The sequence below is a fragment of the Hippocampus zosterae genome, chromosome 5 (genome assembly GCF_025434085.1).
Source record: "Hippocampus zosterae strain Florida chromosome 5, ASM2543408v3, whole genome shotgun sequence".
Taxonomy (NCBI): domain Eukaryota; kingdom Metazoa; phylum Chordata; class Actinopteri; order Syngnathiformes; family Syngnathidae; genus Hippocampus; species Hippocampus zosterae.
This window is the reverse complement of record NC_067455.1, coordinates 11,740,093-11,761,818: the sequence shown is the minus strand read 5'-3', so window position 1 is coordinate 11,761,818 and position 21,726 is coordinate 11,740,093. Positions and strand designations below refer to the sequence as shown.

The window sequence follows — 21,726 nt, the reverse complement described above, 5'->3', positions numbered from 1 at the left end:
TGCCAATGGAAAGGCATGACTTGTAAGAAGGTATGTGGAAAATGATGCATGTGAATCTAAGGTTGTGCTTCTTGAAGGTAACAATCCAATCGTTCCTCCCTAGCAATAAGTAAGGGGAGGGAGGGATGACCAAGTGCTGATTTCATGCAACAGATGTGCACTACGCAATGTTCAGACTGGTGTATTCCTCTTTTTTAGGGAATGAGAGGGGCCACGGTGATTGGCCACGATTGAATTCAGCTGTGGCCACTCCCACCGGGGCGCAGCCCTCCCTCTGTCAGATCCACCAGCCTGTGCTCATCTGCGAACGATTTTGCAAAAGTATTCGTCCTCATTCGCACCGAGTTACGCTGTGCATCTCGCAGGAGTGAAGCCATTCACAAAATCAGAGCCCTGTAAAATCTCCATCAGTGTGAATGGGAATGTGAATTGCTGTTCGTCTGTATGTTTCCTGTACGCATGAGCAGGCTAAGTTGTATAGAAAATGCTTGAATGGATTTCTATGTGTACAGTAAATTACCTCCTTTTCTGTGCGCATGAAGTCCCAGGTGTCCCCTTCTTGTTTGTGACTTACTTGATTGTATGTACAGTTCTTCTTTTTGCACTTGCCGCACTGCAGCAGGTCGGTGGTGGTTCCCCCGGTTTTGGCCATTTGGTGCTCCCTGATGGCCTCCTGGGTGAGGACGTTCCTCAGTTGTTTCAGCTCGTCGCTTGCCATTTCCTTTGCGGTGGCGCAGAGCACAAAATGTGGCGAGGACATGAAAAGGATCATTCACGCGTAGAGACACAGTATTAATAAGTGCTACTGAGGAATCAAGCATGGGCGTGATAGTGCAATTGCTGATAGTTTGAGCTTCATTAATTTTGGGTGATCGAGCAGAATTTGCACAAGATAACATTCCTACAATAAAAAAGTGGCTGCAACCGGCACAGGGTGCCGTTCATTCCAGCATACTGGTTTGTTTCCAAATCAGGCAATGGAAGCAATGTAAACAAAAAGTAACTTGGAAGACGACGACAGACAAAGTTCAGTGTAAATGTTTAACAAAGGTTTACCGTCTTTGTATAACAGAACGGTGGGAAGTGAATGGAGTGAGGTTAGTGCGTTTGCGTTCGAGCGAATTTTTGTACCGACAGAATTCTAGACTGAGTGTCGCCGTCCTTCTTTCAACTGTTGTCCTGCTGGGCTTTGGTTTACTTTGTGGCATTTGCTTTGTGCATAGCAATGTGAAAATGGTTACCTCAGGCACTGCTACGCTGCCACCATTTACTTCATGTTTAATGATTAGGATAATGCCATTGGGATTCAGAGTGATTCGCGATATTGCATCAATCACGCCATTTTCTATTAATTGCTTCATCCACGTTACCTCAGCGCTCATAACGGCAATGCGTTTCAAATCAATGCTTCCTGCGAGAACGTTCCTGCGCAGACCGGGGTTCTTTGGGTCCTTTAGGTTACTGATGCGGCTTCTCACTCGGTTCTTATATTTCATGTCGGTGGCCTTAATCTCCTGGTAGATATGTGCAGCAATAAATCAAGGAAGAACCCAGCATGTGAAACAAGAGTGTTCATCTTAGTGCGTACGGTAATTAAATGTGGTAGGTTAGTCATGCGTTCATGCACATATTTGACCGAACTGAAGGATATGGTCTTCAATCTCTGCTGACATGCTGTCACAGTTGGTTCCAAAGTCTTTGTAGTCATCTGTGAGCAAAACAGAAGTACAAAATAAGATATCACATATAGTAGGCAGAATAATACATGCTCATGAGTGATTAGAAAAAAAACGTGCTCACTGTCGGTGCGCAAGGCAGCAGCCAGCATCTCGATGCACTTGTCACGGACAGAGTCTCCAGTAGTCAGGTGGGGTGGTAATGGACCCCCAGCGGAGGCCAAGCCAGGTGACATGGGGCTGGTGGGCGTGGTTGGAGTTTTAGGCACGTCGGTTTTGCCTTTTCTGAACAAAAGAGCAGGGGTGGTGTCAGCTGATCTTCGACAGATGCAAATTGCAATCAAGTTTTATATTCCTGGTGAACCTGCCAGGATACGTCTCATTTGTGTGTACTTGGTACATAATAATTTGTACTCATGTTCCGTTCAGAGTTATGTGCAATTCTTCTTTTTTCAGTGTATATAATACAGGGGTGTCCATCCGTCCATTTTCTACGACATAACCGATTTCATGGATAAAATGAAGTCTATCCCAGGTGACTTAGGGTGAGAGGTGTGCAGACAGGTCAATCACGGGGCACAACCATTCACAACTATCTATATTTCAGAGGTTTTTCTGGGATTCTGCCTCTGAATGACCCCCGACTAAATGCCGACTGTTCTCGTAAGTGTTCAAGTGTTTTAGTGTTCATTGACTGTCATTTAACATGAGTTTTAACGCGATGGGTACATTTTCACCACGGCCACATGGTTCTTAGAGGGTGTCCACACTTGTGCAGTTTTCTCAGGTGTATATTTTCCCTTTCGAAAAGATAGCGGTATTATTGTTAAAAAAAATTTCAATCGAGTAGTGCAGAATAAGCATCTGTCACATGAATGGTGAAAAACTTTTGAAATTGAATTGAGCTTGTCCCCCCTTTTTTTGTTGTTGCTAACTGTAAATACCTTTCATTGTGGTCAGTGGACTGCTTCCTTTGTTGAGGTCCAGGCTGAGAGGCTTTTGAGCCTTGCGACTCTCGCCTGTCACATAACGTCAACATCATCACCTCTTTGCTTTTAACACACGTAACCACAGCTAGCAGATTTTACTTGAAGTGGATCAAATGCTGCATGTACCTTTCAGACGTCAGCTTCTTTGTAGGAGGTGAAAGGCTGCTCTGCTTTGAGTCAGACTCCCGCCTGAGTAATGACACACTTGAGTGAACATGAGTTCATAATAAACAAATACAAAGCATTGCCCTGTGCAGACCTGTCAGGGTTGGTAGTAGTTTTATGGTGTTTCACTGGCTGGCTTAATTTAGAGTCAAGGGAGTTCTTCCTGAATGACAGAAAGAGACAAATGTGACGAGAAACACCCGTTGATTTGAGACTTGAGTCATGCCAGGAGCTTTGTGCGCCATTGGCGAGATTCCATCCATCCGCTTTATCCTCATGAGGGTCATGGGGGAGCTGACTTTGGGCAGTAGGCGGGGGAGACCCTGAACTGGTTGCCAGCCAATTGCAGGGCACACAGAGACGAAAAACCATCCGCGCTCACGATCACCACACCGAAAGACAATTTCGAGTGGTCCATTAAACTGCCATGCATATTTTTGGGATGTGGGAGGAACCCGGAGTGCTCGGAGGACACCCACGCAGGCATCGGGAGAACATGCAAACACACAGGAAGGCCAGAGCCAGAATCAAACCGTGGACCTCACTATAAGTCGGACGTGCTAATCAGTCGCGCGCCTTATTGGCGAGATTGCACCTCAGTATGAAAGGATAATAATTAATTTTGCAGCAACAACATCTTGACCTCCATATTTGCTCTCATTTTTACTTCCCGTAGGAGTAATGGACCAGTTGCGCAAGACTAAACGATTCTCCAACTTTAAAGTCAATCCTCGTATCTGCTCTATGGCCGAACAAGCACTTTCACACTCATGCATCTCCAACCTTTCTTTTCTAGCATCCATTGATGGTTTTTTAGCCACTTTGCTATCCAAACTGTCTTTCCTGCAAGAAAAGAACACAGAAAATCTTATGGCTTGGCCATTTCTACCCATTAAGCCAGATTTCTAAAACAAACACAAAATAAAAAACATTCTAAATGATTTTTTTTTTTTTGAGAAATCAAGACTTTTCGACTGTGAGCCCAAACGCGATCTATTTCTGTCTTGATTTGAAGTCATCCACATCCATTCCAGAAAATACAAATTGGTGACCCCACTTTCCAGACCTGTCTCTCTTCACACAGTCTGACGTCTTCTGGGAGGCAATTTTAGAGTGTGAGGAGTCCTTCCTGTGGTTAAAAACATATCAAAAAGCTTCAAAGTATTCCACCTCCGAAGCTGCGGTCCGTTGTGATCCGAATCCCACCTCTCCTTTGTCCCATCCAGCGAAGGGCGCTTTGGCGCAGGTGGGGGGTGAAGATGAAGAGGCAGTGGAGGCAGCGGAGCATTTGGATCTGGGGGCTCTTTTCTAAAAGGACAAGACAGCTTGAGCAGGTGATCAGTCGTGTCACGGTGTGAGCTGACATTGTCAGTGCACGCTGACCTTGGCGGTGGGGGCTGGAGATTAAAACAAAGTGGAGCCCGCGCAGTATTTGGGTCTTTTGGAACTTTCCTAATATGAACAAAATATGAGCTTCCCAAAAGAAAATTCATTCACTGCAAAGTCATGCATGTGAGCGCATCCGCATACATCCCCCCCCTGACCTCTTCTTAGATTCCAGTGAAGGGCGCTTAGCCATGGGGGAGGTGAGCCCTGGAGCATGAGAGCGCCCAAGCGAGGAGTCTTTACCATCCTTCCTGAACAAATTTCACCCGTCAGTAGACCGCGACGTCAACACTTCCATGTTGCAAAATGTGTCCCGAGCAAACATGCTCACGATAAAGATGCACCCGAGTAAGCCATGGCAGCATGCAGCATGCGCAGCGACAAGGCCGATGAGAACAATAAGTCCATCCCTGCTGACCTCTCTTTCTTCCCATCCACAGAGGGGCGCTTGATCGGGAGAGGAGGCCGAGCGGGGCGTGGAGGTGAGGGGAAGCGGGAGGGATAGAGAATGCTGCTGTCCAATACTCCTCTCCTGAAATGAAGAGGCTCCTTCACCATGACATCACGCATTCTTCCAGGTGGCAAAATCTGAAGGGTTCCCTGATGACCCCGCGAGTAAAACAAACCCGTCCATGTCATTTGACCAAAGCAAGAGCGATCGATGAAACGAGGTAAAAGGCTTGAATGGAAGATTTTTTTTCTTGCGGGGTGGGACGAAAAGTCTTCTACTCTACCAGTGTGGATGTGTGAAGTGTCAGTCAGAAAGAATATGCAACGTAAGGTGAACTGCTTGGAAGGAAGACCCAACGCCAGCCACAATTTATAGTCGTCCAACAGGTACGTTGATTCAAATGCAGATGTGGTGGCTCTTCATCATTAAAGGGAATGTTATCATGTTTAAAGTTCCATGTACCGTATTGGCCCGAATAGAAGACGGTGTTTTTTGCATTGAAATAAGACGTGGGGTCGTCTTATTTCTTATTTATTTTTTATTTTTCCCAAGATGGCGCCCGAGTAGGCAGCCTTCAGCAAGTGCTCTTCAAGAGCCTTGCTTTTTTGTTCTTTTTTGCTGTTTTTGTCTTTTGTTTTGTCACATGTTGTTTGTTGCTTCATTGTGTGGACCTGATATGGACTGTTTTCAGCGCTTTTTGGCCACGACATTCGTCAAAGGAGCAGTATCTGTGCTTGGTGGTTGCGCCTTCTCGGCAGCACGCCTGTACCAGCACAGATTTTGATTGGGAGGAATGTCGGCGCCATTGACTGTCGGTGCTGGACAGACCTGGGGCGCTTGTGTTTTTTGCGCCAGTAATGGGCAGCATTTTTCACAACCCCGATTTGTTCAGTGGCTATGTCAGCGCTGTTGGACAGTTGGCGTTGGTGCGGCTGGATGGATGGCCGCTGAAGTTGAGGATGAGGAGAGAGGAGCGTTGGCGAAGAGCGCAGATGCATATTTGGAACCGTGAGTCGCCGCTTGGAATTGAAATGGATTTCATTGGGACAGGAGAAGTTAACCAATCTCTTTTTTCGTCAATGGATGCTACAGCTTCTTGTTGACTTTGAAACTTAGCTTGTAGCCGACGTGTGCACATTTTGAGCATGACGTCTCTGATCCACTGGTTAAAGGACACTTTGATTCTCTCCTCTTTCATCTCAAACCGCTTCAAACAACAAAGCGTGTGACAGAAAAGTGGTTAGGACTGCACGACTGTCTGTGTTTTATGTTATGTGTTGTGTTTATTATTTTACCTTATGTTAACTGTTTTGTAAAGCGCTTTGTTACAGCTGCCGCTGTTGTGAAAGCGCTATATAAATCAGCATGTATTGTATTGTATTGTATTGTATTGTATTGTATGTCCTCCAGATAACAGATAACCAGATATTGTATTTGGGTCTAGACATTATACCCATTCGCGACGCTAGATGGCGCCAGATATCAATGAAGCGAATGCTGAACTTGACTCCCAAGGCCAAAGTGAACCCCTGCCACGAAGAATAAAAATAAAAATAAAAATAGCGGTAGCACGAAAACGAAAAATAAAAAATAGAAAATGAAAAAATAAAGAATTCTCTCTGAGAGATCCACTCCCGTCGGACTGCACCAACAATCTTCCCTGAGTCGAGTTCTTCTGTATAAACTTGTCCGGGTATAACTCCGACACTGATTGGTCTGAGCAACTGTGATGTCATTTTCAGTCATCAGCCAGCCCCTGTGGTAACTACTTAATTCGTTTTACACAAACGCAATATGACTCAGAATGCTCCATTACGACTAGTGGGGGCCGCATAGAACGTATTATGGTTGAGAAAAGTTTTGAGTTGACTTTCCCGAAAAGAGATGTGTTCATTAATTCAGGATAGCAAGGATAGCAAGACATGAAATGGCTTACCCTTGGTAATACCATAATTTGCAAATGAGCCTAGTCTACTATTGGTGACTGATGCAGCTCGACTTTTTCCCTGTTATCGAACTAAAGACCGCCGCACACTGAGCAATGCGGTCAAAGGAGACTGAAGTGTGCTGCACGAGAAAAAGGTTGTATGGCTCCACATACAACATGCAGTACTGTATTATTTGATTGAACCACAAAAACATGACGCATTTGTCAAGGAAGAAACAGATGGCCACAAAGAGGAGAGAAAGGGCGTGACTAAGGAGATGGCGTGGGTATTTTGAGAAGCTGCTGGCAATGACTGATTGCTCCATACAATGACTGCAAAACCAGAGGCCAACGGTGAGCCACTCATCAACGTAAGCGGCAAAACCTCGTAGATTCAGTCGAGTTCGGATGCATCGTTCGGTGTGTTGACGTCTTCAGTTTGATTTTTCTGTTACTCGGATTAATGGCAAGACAGGCTCTTTGGCAGTTGAATCAATAGCACGTCGTAGTCTACTCAGCTAGGCACTCAAGCAGACTAAACTACAGGTGATGATGACCTCAAGACTACAAACCAACTATACTCTTACTACTCCACCACCATGTAGTGTTGCTATCTTCTCTGGACAATTATTTACGATATCCAACACGCCTTATCCTCGTCCGCACAGTTTCTGCTGAATTAATTATGTTTTTAATTACACTGAAAAACAAAAAAATTACCCGAAGCATTTTAGGGTATATTTGGCAGCGCAAATCCAAACACAAGTATCGTTTCAATTCAGGTCAGAGATAGTCACTCGCGTTCTGCCACCGGTAAGCATCACAACAGCGATAGTATATTGTTTAAAGGGGCCTCTTCTGACCTTTCAAAGATTGGCTTTTGGACACCTGCAGGCTTCTCCTTGTAGGCATTGGCTACAGCTTGGTCTGGAAATTTGTTCATCAGCCTCTCAGGTCTGCTGTCCTCTTTGGGTTTCCAGCCGTTGACCCTTTTGGACTCCTCACGCTCTCTGATCTCTTTTAAGTGGTTCGGTTCATGCTTCTGTTTCTTCTCAAGCTGGTTGTTTTCTGCTTCTCTTGGATTCTTACTTTCTTCTTTAACCATTTCTTTTAGTCGTTTCTCATACAGATGCTTTGCAACCACATTCGCGTCTCGGTGGCCCTTTTTATTCTTGGGCTCACCGGTATCTTTTCCTTGCGTGTCTGTAATGGATTGATTTGCATCCGGTACTGAATCTTGTCTCTGTTTGATGTCCAATCCTCTGTGATCAACAACAACAACAAACCACAAATCCATTTTTCTCAAGAGACGTTCAACAGGTAATGATGTGTCTGTTTTTTGAAACTGAAGATCAGAATTGCGTGGCTCAACACGCAGTAATATCCCAACTGTGTCATAAAGCTTGTCACAGTACCGACCGTACAATGCTAGAAGTGTGTGGAAACATTGGACCAGTAACACGCCCGCACTGCAAGTAGCTCCTCAAATGCAATACAAAACACAATTTCAATCATCATGATGAAAGAAAGAAACGTTGAGTTGTTTTGAGACGGGCTACGATGTCACATCTTAGAACGCGCTATGCTATGGAACACAAGTTGAAACCTGCTCGATGAAGAGAAGATTGCGCAGGGCAAGCGCTAATTGCAACTACTGTATTTTCCGGAATATAAGTCGCACCAGCCATAAAATGCATAATAAAGAACAAAAAAACATACATAAGTCTCAGTGGAGTGTAAGTCACATTTTGGGGGAAATTTATGTGATTCAATTCAACACCAAGAACAGACATGTCATCTTTGAAGGCAAATAAAAATAAAACAGGCTGAATAAGAGTACGATATGCTAACGTTACATGACGCATAAACAATGAAATGAGAATGTGCCCGGTATGTTCACGTAACATATCCAGAGTTATTCAGATAACTGTAGCATAATGATCATGCGAACAAGTTTACCAAACCAACAGTGTCACTCCAAATAAATAATCTCTGTAGATGACGATGCTCTGACGTCAGCGAAGTAGAAGAGCCGGTGCCTCATCTTCTACTTCGCTGACGTCAGAGTCATTATAGGTCTTTTTTTTTTGTCCACGTGGAAAGCATCAACACAGGCCTAGAACCCCCTCTTGCGGTTTAATGTGAAAATAACATGTCAAATGATAGAATGTGTTAATTATTTCATACAAAAAATCGCTCCAGAGTATGAGTCGCACCCCCGCCCAAACTATGAAAAAAACTGCGCCTTATAGTCCGGAAAATACGTAATATTTACCGTAAAGGTTAGCTGTATTTTCAATATTTTGTTTTTCTTCCAGTCCATCAAAGTCCATCTATGCCAGTACATCAAAGTATGTCTTAAGTTGAAAAACGTCTGTGGTGCAAAGAAGGTTGGGGGGTCGGGGATAATGATGCCGATAGAATATCAAATTGCTTCATCATCTAATCGAATTCATCTCAATTTTCATCACTTGGAGATTGCGAAGTATACAAAATAGCACACCCTCTGGACTTGAGCTAATGCATTGCAAAGGGGAAGCTAACTGAAGCATGTTTGATTATTCTCTCACTACACTGCCTCAAATGGTCCATTGACTCAGCAATGACAAATCCATTTGACCAATGAATGATAGAAAAAGCAACTGGTCGTACCTGTTTTTGTTGACCTCATATTTTATTCTTTTGATGGCTCAGCTCTGAACAAATACAATCTTCCATCCATCCATCCAAACATACATTTTCCGATCCGCTTTATCCTCACACGGGTCGCGGGGGGTGCGGGAGCCTATCCCAGCCGTCTTCGGGCAATAGGCGGGGGACACCCTGAACCGGTTGCCAGCCAATCGCAGGGCACACAGAGACGAACAACCATCCGGACTCACAATCACACCGAGGGACAATTTAGAGTGTTCCATCAACCTGACATGCGTGTTTTCGAAATGTGGGAGATACCCGGAGTGCCCGGAAAACACCCGCACAGGCACGGGGAGATCATGCAAACTCCACACAGGGAGGCCGGAGTCGGGATCGGAACCCACAACCTCTGCACTGTGAGGTCAACACGCTAACCACTCAACCACCGGGCCATCCAAATACAATTATTAACACCACAAAAGTGCTGAAAATATGCCTTGACGTCTGAGCAATAGTTTTTTTTCCCCCCACACATACAACCATCATCCTAAGAGAAGCAGTGAGGCCAGATGTTTATACATGTTTGGTCTCAATGCAGCTGATGCGAAGCAACTGACTGACCTGGGTGAGCTCTTTGGAGACATTGCTGCTCTGCAGGAGTCCAAATCATTCTTCTCTCGTGCCGCTTTCTCCGTTTGAGGACGGCTGAAGTCTGTGTGTGTCGTCAGAGGAAATAACGTGTGTAACATGATCTGCTCTACGACGGCAACGCACGACATACCCAAAAGTCTTTTCCATTCCTTAATGAGGATTTTTGCCAAAGCGACGACCTCTTCGTCTGGGCAGTGTTTCCTGATGCTATTCACAGACATGCCGATCCTTGTCTCCTAAAACAAATATAACCATACATTTAGAACTCCAGAAAGGGTTTGGTTGGTCTTAATTCTTCATCTTAGAAAGATACATTTTGGATCATTCTATGCTTCCGACATTGTGTGAACAGTTTGGTGAAGGCGCTTGTGAGTTTGGTGGGGAAAAACTTGACCTCATGTCCCCCGAAAACTTTGGGATGAACAAGAACAGAAATTATAATCCTGGGCTTCTCTTGCTCATGTTCTTCTGGATGATGGGCAACAATTCTCACAGCCATACTCCAACATCCTTCAAATAGTCATCCCCAAAGAGTAGAACCTGTTATAGCTGCAGGGGGAATCAAGTTCTCTTTTCAACATGTCCTTTGTCTTCAACAACTTTGTCTGTTCATTTATTGAACACTCTACGGCTGGACTTTGTGTTGGGGTGGATGAGCGTGCGTGTGCATGCTCGTGCGTTACCTGAAGGAGTTTAAGTGTCATGTTGAAACTTTTGAGCTCTTTCAGCAGGTCCATGGCACCTTCCTACAGACACACACACACACACAGAATTGAACACCTTTAGTACATTGACCTCATACTCATAAATGATCTCAATTCTTAATGACGCCAATGCAAAATATGTAGCAGCCCACGGTGGAATAGCATTACACCAAATGAAATGAGGAGAAAATTATTCATTTGAAAATAAGACTAGGGTGTCAGTTTCTTTGTAAGGCATGATAAACAAAAGTTGGTTACCATTAAATAACACCTGTCAAGGTATAAATTCAGATTGTGGTGACTGCATTTTGTCTTTTTAACTTTTTTTTTAAAACCTGAAAATAAATAAATAAATAACATCCAGCTGTCAATTTAAAAATCATACGCAATTCCCTTTCCTTAGTCTGCAGTCTGACTATACTGTCTGGTTGGCTTTTGAGTCACTGCTAATGTCTCATTGAGTGGAATGCACGCTAATGTTACTCAATGTGTGCCAATCTTAATAGTGTTATTTATATTTTTGTGGCGTGGGGGTTGGGGGCAAATGCTGAATCAACACAATTCAAATTGTTTGATGAAATACATATTCTGTCAGGCAGAGAAAAGGAATGTGAGCCATGTTTTTTTAGCAATTGACATTTTTTCTGAGGCAATGAATAAACAATTTGCAAGTTTGGGGGGAAACTATAAAACTTAAACAGAGTCCTATTAGAATTGGTGCAATCTGTTCTTTTTTTTCTTTTTTGCATTATTGTCTGTGACATACAAATTAATATTGACATTTCACAACTTCACAGTTTGCTTTGGTGAAGGTAACCCAAAAGTAATGCAAAAGTAGTATAATGGCAAAAATATATTGACTGCACTTTTAAATGACAGTAATTAATAATGTATCATGTACATTTTGTAAGTAATTTGTTTGAACTTTACTAAGAAATGCAGGGAGTTAAATAAAAACAAACAGTTTTGTGCATATAGTGATGGAAATAATATTTTTGACATTTACCTTACTCTGCATGTATTTGAATGTATTTTACGTTATGCACGTATGCACGAACATAACCCTATTTTATTTTGCTCATGCAGCTTATTCACGCAGCTATTTTTAAAGCTCTAAAACCCCTCTATCCAAAATTCAAGCATTTTAAACGCCTTGGAAACACAATGTGCAATTTACAGTAGCCTAATTGTGCAAGAGTGCACTCGCATGTGCACTCGGCAAACTACGACTACTGTACTTGTTTACGTTCTCTTCAGCGTATGCGCCACACACGCGAGCGCGCGTGCGCACACGCACACACAGCAAAGCAGTGGCAGCACTTGACCCACATCAATATGCATTGTAAACTGCTCCCGGGTCAGTGTTTTGCAAACACCTGTTGATCGTACATTACAAGCTCCTTTGACATACTAGCGCGCGCACACACACACACACACACGCAACGAGGGCACACTCTATTGTAGAAGTGTTACAGTAGTTAGTGCAAGTTGATTTAAAGTTGCAGTCACGCAACAGGGCCTGCTTGCCCTCAGCGGAGGGTAGACTCAGCACACAGCACAACACAGCGCGCCACCTGCGGGTGTCCAGCTCTACTGACCGTGTTATTTCGAGACGCCATCTTTTCCAACTTCTTGGCAATCCGGGTTAAGTCTTCCTCCCGCGTCATGGCTGTATCGAAATCAACGTGCGCGATTACAAATGCTGAAATGTGTGAAAGAGAATCCAATTGAAGTTGCACTCGGCCGCAGATCGGACTTTACGCACGGCGCGCTCCATTCAGACAGAGGGCGTGTCCGCGACCGCCCTCCAGTTGACCACCTCAACACATGACCGCTAAATATAGATGTGTAGTGGACACATGGGTCAGTTTAGCCATTAGATCAAGTCACCCTTGAAAGTCTATTCAAACATGCAATACATATAATGCAAGTGTAACCAAAAAGTGGATTGAAACAATGGGACATTTTCTTTGTCACGATCCTTGTGTGAGTTTATGAGTATTATTTAACTATAAATACAAATGCACGTAAATCAACGCTTTTAACATCTTGTTGAAATTGAAAATAGCCCAACCACAAGTGAAGAGAATAAACTGATTAGGAATGAACTCATCTCGTAAAGAAGGATAGCCAATGACAAAACGGGCAATTTAATTTTTGACCAAGTGAACTCAATCATGGCCATTGTCACTTCACTTCTAACAAAATACAGTTGTGGCTTGAAAAACAAGTTTATTTTGTTTCTTGACGTTCATAACTCAAGTAATTCAGATCTCAGATCAGCTTTCCCCAATGGAATGAAAAAAAAGGAAAGTAAAAAATGTGAATTGTACTTTTAAATGAGAAATTTAACACTCTATCGTGTGTATTTTACCAAAACACATGACATGATTAAATGAAATTACGCAAGATTTAAAACGTTTTTTCCCCTTGGTCCCACGGCATCAATTGAATAATGGTTTACCTGCCTTGGCCACCTGAGGGCAGTATAGCACAACCATCCTTTACTGTACCCGGAGGTCTGTATGGTAAAGTGCCGTGTAAAGCCCCGTGGTCTCAAATGTTTGTTATACTTATTTTATTGAGGTGATTGTTGTGAGACTAACTGCATATGAACAGTGCTCTCTCTCTGTGCTGTGACACATGAAAGGCGAGTGGGCACACACAACCTGTCTTGGGGAATAAACTACAGCTTAGCCACTTGAAGAATTTGGTTATATGGTTTTGGTTGTCGTTAACTCTTGTTTTTAGGATTAGCATTTAAGTATGTCAATAAACAAAACACTATGAACGAGTTTAACAAAGCTCATTTGCTTCACATTTGCAGTTTACTGCTGCAAACTGCTATTAGAAACCGGACACTAGCTCATTTCCATACTAAAGGATGATTAGAAGTTGGGTCTCTGCTCGCTGCAGACAGCAAGTTGGGATAGCTATACATATACAGTACAGTATATAAATGTAAGGTAAGTGTTATTGTTATTAGTAGTAGTATTAATGTTGTTGTTGTTGTTATTGGACATTCTTACATTTAACGGTTTTTTTAGGGTGCAGTCAATTCATCCATCCATCCATTTCCCAAACAGCTTGATCCTCACTAGGGTGGCAGGAGGTGCTGGAGCTTATCCCAGCCGTCTTCGGGCAGTTGGCGGGGGACACCCTGAATCAGTTGCCAGCGAATCGCAGGGCACACAGACACGAACAATCATCCGCACTCACAATCAGACCGAGGGACAATTTAGAGTGTTCCATCAACCTGACATGCATGTTTTTGGAATGTGGGAGATACCCGGAGTGCCCGGATAAAACCCACGCAGGCCCGGGGAGAACATGCAAACTCCACACAGGGAGGCCGGAGCTGGAATCAAACCCTGTACCTCTGCAATGTGAAGCCGACGTGCAAACCACTGGATACCGGGCCGCCCCGCAGTCAATTAATTCAAAATCAATTAACAGTAACAGCTCTGATTTAAGAGGTGTCCTAGCAGGTCCGCCATTAAATGGAAAATTCCGAAGCTGCTCTGCAAAGATAACAATTACAGCACTCAAATGATTATTATTTGGGACATTGTGTTCTTCGCTTGTGGATGATTGTTTCATTAATAGAAACATACCAGCGTGTGTTTAAGATGTGCGTTTCCAACACAAAGGAGGTCAGTGTCTAATGATTAATCCCTCCACACTGAAGGCAGCAGGCCACAGTGCACTATCCTACCTACTATTTAAACAACAGCACTAAGTTCCTGCGTGCCAAAAACACCACCTACTGTTTACTACATTTTCATCAGTCATAACCTCCAAAAAAAATCTTTTTTCAAAAAATTAAGGGAGAGAGAAATATTTGCATACACAAACACCACATTTTGTACTGTACATTTTTTGAACAAGTTTGAGTCACTACCACTAGGTTGCACTGTTGTATGACATAATACCCAACAACCGACTACAAACTACTGCATTAGTCTTCATTTGTCTTGCACGTCTTTTTTCTTCATTCTTCATTTCTGCCAGTATGTTAAATGTTATTGTCCACTCAGATTACAGCCTCGATGCCTTTCCACGTCAATCGAATTAGACTATAGAACTGTGAGAATCATTTGTGTTGGCCGATGGAACTTCTATTAGCAATGGGACTGTTTCTTGAACCAATCAAATTTCAGTTGATGATCGCATTTTTCCATCTTCTAATTGGTTGGTCAAACCAAACTTGTCTCAGCCAATTTCAAGTACCAAAACATGTCTGTAAAAAGTTGCACACATTTTGCAATCAGCATCTCTAATGAGTACAATTCATTGACATTTTCTTTGGTCCTGTCATGTTATGTCATGTTATTATTCCTTTGATAGGCAGTATTGATTCTCCGGTGCTTCAAATGAGGTGCATTACGTGCCATGGATGTGTGCTGTTATGTTGTTTTGCACGTTTATATAGTATTGATGTTTTTCATAATTGCAATATGATGTTAGTGATATGAAAAGGTATAATAATTTGGCGAAGAAAACCCAGGCACCAAATGCACGGCCATCCAATAGATTCAAGACCTTGGCAGTCAAATGATTTTGCAGTTTGCAGAGTTTAGCGGGAAAAAAAACGTTTTTCTTAAAGCTTGCGAAGCACATTACAAAACATGCACTGATAAATGTATGAATTCAGCTTTTGAGAGCATCACTGCTTCTGTATAATGACAAAAACTCAAAATAATCGGCTCAAACCACAGCAGTGACATAGAACAATGATGGAATGAAGCAATGCTAACTGTGTTAATAGCAGCAGCAGGTGAAAGTGCAGACTAAGAGCATGTCTTGAGTAAAGAGTATTATCTCTTTACAGCGCTCTTATGCAACTGGCCGAGCGTACGAGCCGACCCAGCCCGGGCCTGAAGGACGGGGCCGCCTCTCTGTGGGCCAAGTGGAGAAGTGGGACACTTGGCTGTGACATAAGAAAGGAAGCGGGCTGAGAGGAAGCGCCAGTGACCGAGATCAATCCTGAACATCCTTTACCTCCGTGTACTAATGTCTTTGGCGCAGGAAGAGAGGGGAACAACTGACCTGACTGTGAACTTTGACCCCTTTCTGTCTGATCCCCGCAAACCTGGGAACACAACTCGGTTCGTCACAAATCCACACAACAGTGGAAATTGTATTTGAAACATGTGCCCCACCTAAAGTAAGGCAAAAATTCTCAGATGGAATTGCCAACGGGCGGATTCCACCGGAAAGAGCATCCACAGCGCCCGCCCAGTGACATAAATGTATTTGGTGCAGGTTGATCAGTGGATCGAAAACAAATGAATGAAGGGGCATCTTTCTGGTATACACGGGGCATATACTTGGTCGAATGTTCGATCTCCAACTTGAGTGGTTGCCACAAGAATACAAACGCCACCGATTGCACACGTCTGCCACCGATGGTGAAATGAAATCCGAATGAAAGTTTGCTTTTTATTCAAAAACAAATACAATGTTAATCTCCCGCCACCCGCGTAAATCCCCAAGGTGTTCTACACTTGAATGTGTCGCCAAGGGACAATTGCTGTGTCATCAGCACTGCCATTGAAAGCACAAAGAACAAAAGTGAGATCAAATCCAATATCTGCAAAGTAAACATTCATTCATTCATTTTCTGAACCGCTTCTGACCCGACACCCAGAACCGGTTGCCAGCCAATCGCAGGGCACACAGAAAGAAACAACTATCCGCGCTCATACTCACACCTAGGGACAATTTAGAGCGTCCAATCAGCCTGCCATGCATGTTTTTAGAATGTGGGAGGGAACCGGACTACCCGGAGAAAACCCACGCAGGCCCGGGGAGAACATGCAAACTCCACACAGGGAGGCTGGAGTTGCAATTGAACTGTGAAGTCGACGTGCTAACCACTGGACTACTGGGCCGTCTGCAAAGTAAACAATGGCACAAAAATGACACTATAATTTATTAAATGTATTATTAATGTTCACAAAAGTCACAATGTGAGACAACTGCTGTCTGGCTCTGTACAACAAATTTTACTCAAAGGTGGACTCAGACATGTAAACGTCAATGATATTCCTGCTGAAAGCTGCATTGTGCTTTGCAAAAAGAGAAGCAGATCCCTGTTAGGCTTGTTGTTTTTCCCTGGAGAGAATAAGTTCTCCATGCAGTTGTGGTGGTTCTTGGGCTCGGCGCGGTCGCCTAAGTACACGTGCGTGCATCCCCACACAACACAGTGAAGCACCGTGAGCCTCAGCTGTTGCCTTTGAGAGTCTGTCATTACCTTCGTGAGTGCCACCACATCAAGCTCAACCGTGTCTTCGCTTAGACCGCGGTTAAAAACTTTGTGGTGATTCCAAGAAGACGAAGAAAGAGGTCCAACACACTTCGTCGTAGACCCCCTCGCACATTTTGGAGATGCTAACAGTTTGCACTGCGCTCACCTCGCTCAGCGCCGGAGTCTCTGACAGTCACAGACCAGAGACGCCAGGCCTGCGTAATTATGGCAATTTTTGGATGACATCAGACCAGAAAATGAATGATTTCATTTAACTGTGCTTTTTTTTCCCTGGTTTTGGTGTGGGACACACAAACCTGTAATAGAGGCCGACTAAACAGAGAGGGAGAATTGTTAGGTCAGTCACATCTGCACTTGGACGGAAGGTGAATCTCGTGCGGGTGAGGTTGTTTTCTCTGCTGATAATAACCACAGTTTGCCATTGGTATTCGCAAAAAGAAAAGCTAAAAGGACCACCTAGAGACTTAACTCATTCAGTACCAGCCAATTCTGGACCAAGTCTCAAAAGACGTTTAAAAACGTCTTTGGGAGTGAATGAGTTAAAGAGCAGCCTTCAGCTATGATTCTTAAACACACACACACACACACACACATACACGCACCATGCACAGCTGTCCAAAATGTCTACATATTGGGACACGCCCCTTAATTAAAGAACTAATAACTTATTTCAGTTTATTATTGCCAAGAAATTTCGGACAAGTCGGTTCTGGCGAGAGTTTAATGGGAAAGCCTCTTGCATTGCCCCAAGGTCCATACAGGAATGCTTTCATGACTTTATGACTTTAGTGTGAAAGAACTTGGACCTCACACTCATTAAAATTAACTGAATTAAACAGACATCAGTAACGTGTCCTGCTGGATGAAGAAAATGAATTTTGGAGCAAATCTTCCTCAAAGAAGGGAAGCTGACATACTTTCCATGCATTTTTTTTTTTACTTCCTGTTGGTATCATGGCCAGGCACGTCAATAAGTTTGTCCGGCGGATGCAAGATTCCATTTGGATTTGCCACCACTTCTGTAGAGAATGCACATGAATGTTCAAGTCAAAAATAACTAAATGATAACCCAAAGTAAATCTAAATGATGCACCGAGCAATCGGAGCTTAAGCAGCCCCCCCCCACCAAACGAGCTTAGCGTTATTATATGTCACCAGAACCGTTGTGGGAATGATTGAGTCTCTAGCTGAACTGCGACTACTCCAGAGATGCCTTGAAAGGGCACAAAAGGCTGAAAAGGGATCCATAAAATATGTACTCGAACTTATCTGCAACCGTCAATTACGCACAGACACAGAAGGACAGACACTGAATTATTTGTATAGTGTCTGCAAAAAGATCCTGTGGTTCTTCCCAAAGCTGCGATTTCAACTTGAGGGAGGCTCTCTTCAATGGTGCTTACACACAAATCACAAAGCAGGAGTCCGTAGGCTGGAAGATCCTTTTCAAAATAAACCATCTGCTGCGAACGCATGAGAAATGTGCGATTTCACACTCTTACTCCACGCCAGGGTCGGACTAACTGACAAAGCGGGGTTACTCCTGTGAACAGGTGAAATTGTGTTAGCGTGCAAATCCCCGCTTACTCCCGTTTCCTTTTCAACTAATCCAATTAGTGAGTTGCAGTCCCAAACGCTGGACATCTTCGTTTACTCCCTGCATCAGTAGATCCCTTTAGCTGAGACCGAAGCCTCAAGGAGAAACAGAATCAATCAATGCGGAAAATGATCCTCCGAGGTGAAAACGTGGAAGAAAAAACATCCAGCCACACTGATGTTCTGAGCAACAACGCAGCCGGAAACAATCACGTGCGCGAGTGCAAATCGAAAGCAGACGACCAAATCCAAGACACATTTCCATTCAAATTGTGCAAAGATGCAGCGCGGCGGTCAAATCGAATGTTTTGGAGTGTTGAAGTGGACGCCAAGATTCTCTCAAGGCCTGTTGGGGCTCTCTTGCCTCATCGTTTTTCTCAGGGAGCACTTATGAACTTTGTAAAACTATAGGCACTTCCCAGTAAAAGCGTCCATCTACTTTCGTTCTTGGAATGGTTACCACTTGGCTCAGTTGACACTTAACTAAGCATACTTTGGTACAATTATTATTTACTGGCACTGGTGTATCGAAGTAATTATATCTGTTCATGAAATAGCCTATGTGAAAATATCTAGAGAGGCGATAAATAAATTGGATCCCATGGGAGCTTCGCACCCTGTCCATGAAACCGGTTGACGCCCCTGGATTGACAAACAACTGTTTTGTTCCTAAACTACCGGCAAGTCTCGTGTGCCGAGATGCTTTTTTTTGGGCAGTGAATCGAGTTACGTGCGTTCACGCCCACAACTAGCGATGAGAATCGAAAACCAGTTCTCCTTGAGAACCCGTTCCCGGAGTTTGAACTCCTTGGCCTTAATTAACCACTTCAGCAGAAGATGCCCTTATCAGTTCTAGTTGGGACAAATGACATTGCCACACAATTCACGTAGCACAGGAGGGTCAAACTCATTTTTGTCGCAGGCCACTTTGGGGTTACGGTTTCCCTCGGAGGGCCGTTATGAGAGTGAAATTAAATAAATGTTTCTATATTATTACTTGTACAAAACAAATTGATGGATTACCAGTTTTGAAATCAGTCGAAATCAACTATAATAGTTTGTTCAATTATTGTTTGAGTTAGTGTTAACAGGGTCTCAACGTTATTTATTGCACATGACAATTTTACATTTTGGTACCGATTTGAGCAAGGACCATGGAAGTTGACACACACGATTTGCTTTTGCGGGCCACATAAAATGATCGGATGGGCAAGATCTGGCCCCCGGGCCTTGAGTTTGACACCGGCAGTATAGCACAAATGCATGAGAATGTTATTTACTCGCGCGGTTAGCAAGAGAAACGGCGGCTAACGCTCAAAAGTTTGTTTACATTTTCCAAAAAAGGATCACAACAGCACAACTTGCAAATCTGTCAAAGTCGATATTTCGTCCAAGGAGGAAACACTCCCGATATGCAAAAGCATTTGCAGGCACAGCATGCGATAACTTTCAATGACGGTTGATGACTTTGAATCCAGTCCGGCAGCGGCGGCAACGTAACCATGTCCAACGTAACAACATGATTGGTGAGTCTAGTACGGTACTTGTTCTTCACAATATTCATTGTGGCGAATGCAGACTCACATGGGGTGCTTGTGTTTTTTGCTCCTGCAATGGGCAGCATTTTTCACAACCCTGTTTTGTTCAGTGGATATGTCGGCGGTGTTGGACAGTCGGCGTTGGTGCGGCTGGATGGATGGCTGCTGAAGTTGAGGATGAGGAGAGAGGACCGTTGGCGCAGAGCGCCAATGCGTATTTGGAACCGAGAGTCGCCGCTTGGAATTGAAATGGATTTCCATACGACAGGAGAAGTGAACCAATCTTTTTTTTCGTCAATGCATGCGACAGCTTCTTGTTGACTTTGAAACTTAGCTAGTAGCCGACGTGTGCACATGTTGAGCATGACGTCTCTGATCCACTGGTTAAAGGACACTTTGATTCTCTCCTCTTTCATCTCAAACTGCTTCAAACACCAAAGCGTGTGACGGAAAAGTGGTTAGGACTGCACGAGTGTCCGTGTTTTATGTTATGTGTTGTGTTTATTTTTTTTACTTTATGTGAACTGTTTTGTTAAGCGCTTTGTTACAGCTGCCGCTGTTGTGAAAGCGCTATATAAATTAGCATGTATTGTATTGTATTGTATTGTATGTCCTCCAGATAACTATGTTCGTGCCATTTCAAGCGATTGTAGAAGCAGGTGTGTGGCCAGAGACACAGTCTGACTGACTTTGGGACCCATCCCAGCGGTTTTTGAGCAGTAGGCGGGGTACACCCAGAACCGGTTCCCAGCCAATCTCGGGTCACACATTGACAAACAACCATTCACACCCACAATCACACTTGGAACAATTTAGAGTGTTCAATTCTACCTTACGTGGTTTTGGAATGTGGGAGGACACCAGAGTAGCCAGAGAAAACATGCAAACTCCACACAGGAAGGCTGGAGCCCAGATTAAAACTCGCGATTACCACATCGTGAGGTGGACGTGCTAACCAGTCGCCCACTGTGTCATCGCATCTGCGATAACAAATACCAACGTCGGGTCTTGCCCACTCCTGCTTAGATTTATGCTGCGCCTTGTGCCAGACTTGCGCTCTTGACAAAAAAAAAAGATCCCATATCTTTATAATCCAATGTGTTTTAGTATACTGAAATTCTATTGATTTTTCAGAACAGTACATTTGAAGCCAAAGGTCATTTTAAAAACTATATTAAAAATGCACATTGGAATCAGATTTTCAAAGGACATCTTGATGGCATTATCAAAGCCAATTCACGTACACTTTGGTCTCCTTCGATGTACAGCTACAATAAAATGATCCACATGTGCGCTCACAGTGTCTTCTTTCAAGGAAACCATGCAGCTTTCACAAATGGAAATGCTGCAACGGAAGACACCGGCCTTGAAGTTGGACATGCACCTTTCATCATATCATGATGAGAGAAAAGAGCATCACGTGTGATGGGGGAAAGTCAGAATGTGGGTGTGTCCAAAGACCTTTTTCGCTGTGCTGGGTTCAACATTGTGCCGGATTTATTGCTACCACATGAGACACGAGCACTCCAAAGGAAAAGGGAATCCTGTCCACTCACTCCCGTCCCTTGGAGGTCACTCCCAAGCTCAACACAAGCAGCCCTGTCAATGCGTGGGTGATGTCACGACCTTGAGGTCTCCTGTGATGATGTCAGGCATGTGTGAGAGGAACTCGAGAGGTCAACAAATGATGTGAGCATTTGTGTGCGTTTCAGTTCATTGACGACACACAGACGTACTT

The 21,726-nt window shown here is 43.7% G+C and overlaps 1 protein-coding gene across 4 annotated transcripts in view; it reads right to left on the bottom strand.

The window, feature by feature from the left end:
* Window positions 1-21,726, bottom strand: part of tcea3 (transcription elongation factor A (SII), 3) — a 36,174-nt gene that overhangs the window by 888 nt on the left and 13,560 nt on the right. The window contains exons 1-17 of one of the 4 annotated variants that reach the window (XM_052064511.1): window positions 12,182-12,394; window positions 10,563-10,625; window positions 10,010-10,115; window positions 9,850-9,940; window positions 7,458-7,856; window positions 4,635-4,748; window positions 4,375-4,467; window positions 4,214-4,282; window positions 4,037-4,138; window positions 3,897-3,959; window positions 3,614-3,673; window positions 2,925-2,993; window positions 2,792-2,854; window positions 2,621-2,695; window positions 1,801-1,961; window positions 1,371-1,708; window positions 575-721 (exon numbers count right to left, since the gene is read on the bottom strand). In XM_052064511.1, coding sequence (XP_051920471.1) covers window positions 1,620-1,708; window positions 1,801-1,961; window positions 2,621-2,695; window positions 2,792-2,854; window positions 2,925-2,993; window positions 3,614-3,673; window positions 3,897-3,959; window positions 4,037-4,138; window positions 4,214-4,282; window positions 4,375-4,467; window positions 4,635-4,748; window positions 7,458-7,856; window positions 9,850-9,940; window positions 10,010-10,115; window positions 10,563-10,625; window positions 12,182-12,250 — 1,686 coding nt within the window. In that variant the 5' untranslated portion in view covers window positions 12,251-12,394 and the 3' untranslated portion in view covers window positions 575-721; window positions 1,371-1,619. Of the gene's footprint in view, window positions 1-574; window positions 722-1,370; window positions 1,709-1,800; window positions 1,962-2,620; window positions 2,696-2,791; window positions 2,855-2,924; window positions 2,994-3,613; window positions 3,674-3,896; window positions 3,960-4,000; window positions 4,139-4,213; window positions 4,283-4,374; window positions 4,468-4,634; window positions 4,749-7,457; window positions 7,857-9,849; window positions 9,941-10,009; window positions 10,116-10,562; window positions 10,626-12,181; window positions 12,395-21,726 lie in introns of those variants that run through there. The other 3 variants (XM_052064513.1, XM_052064512.1, XM_052064514.1) reach the window with 3 other exon arrangements.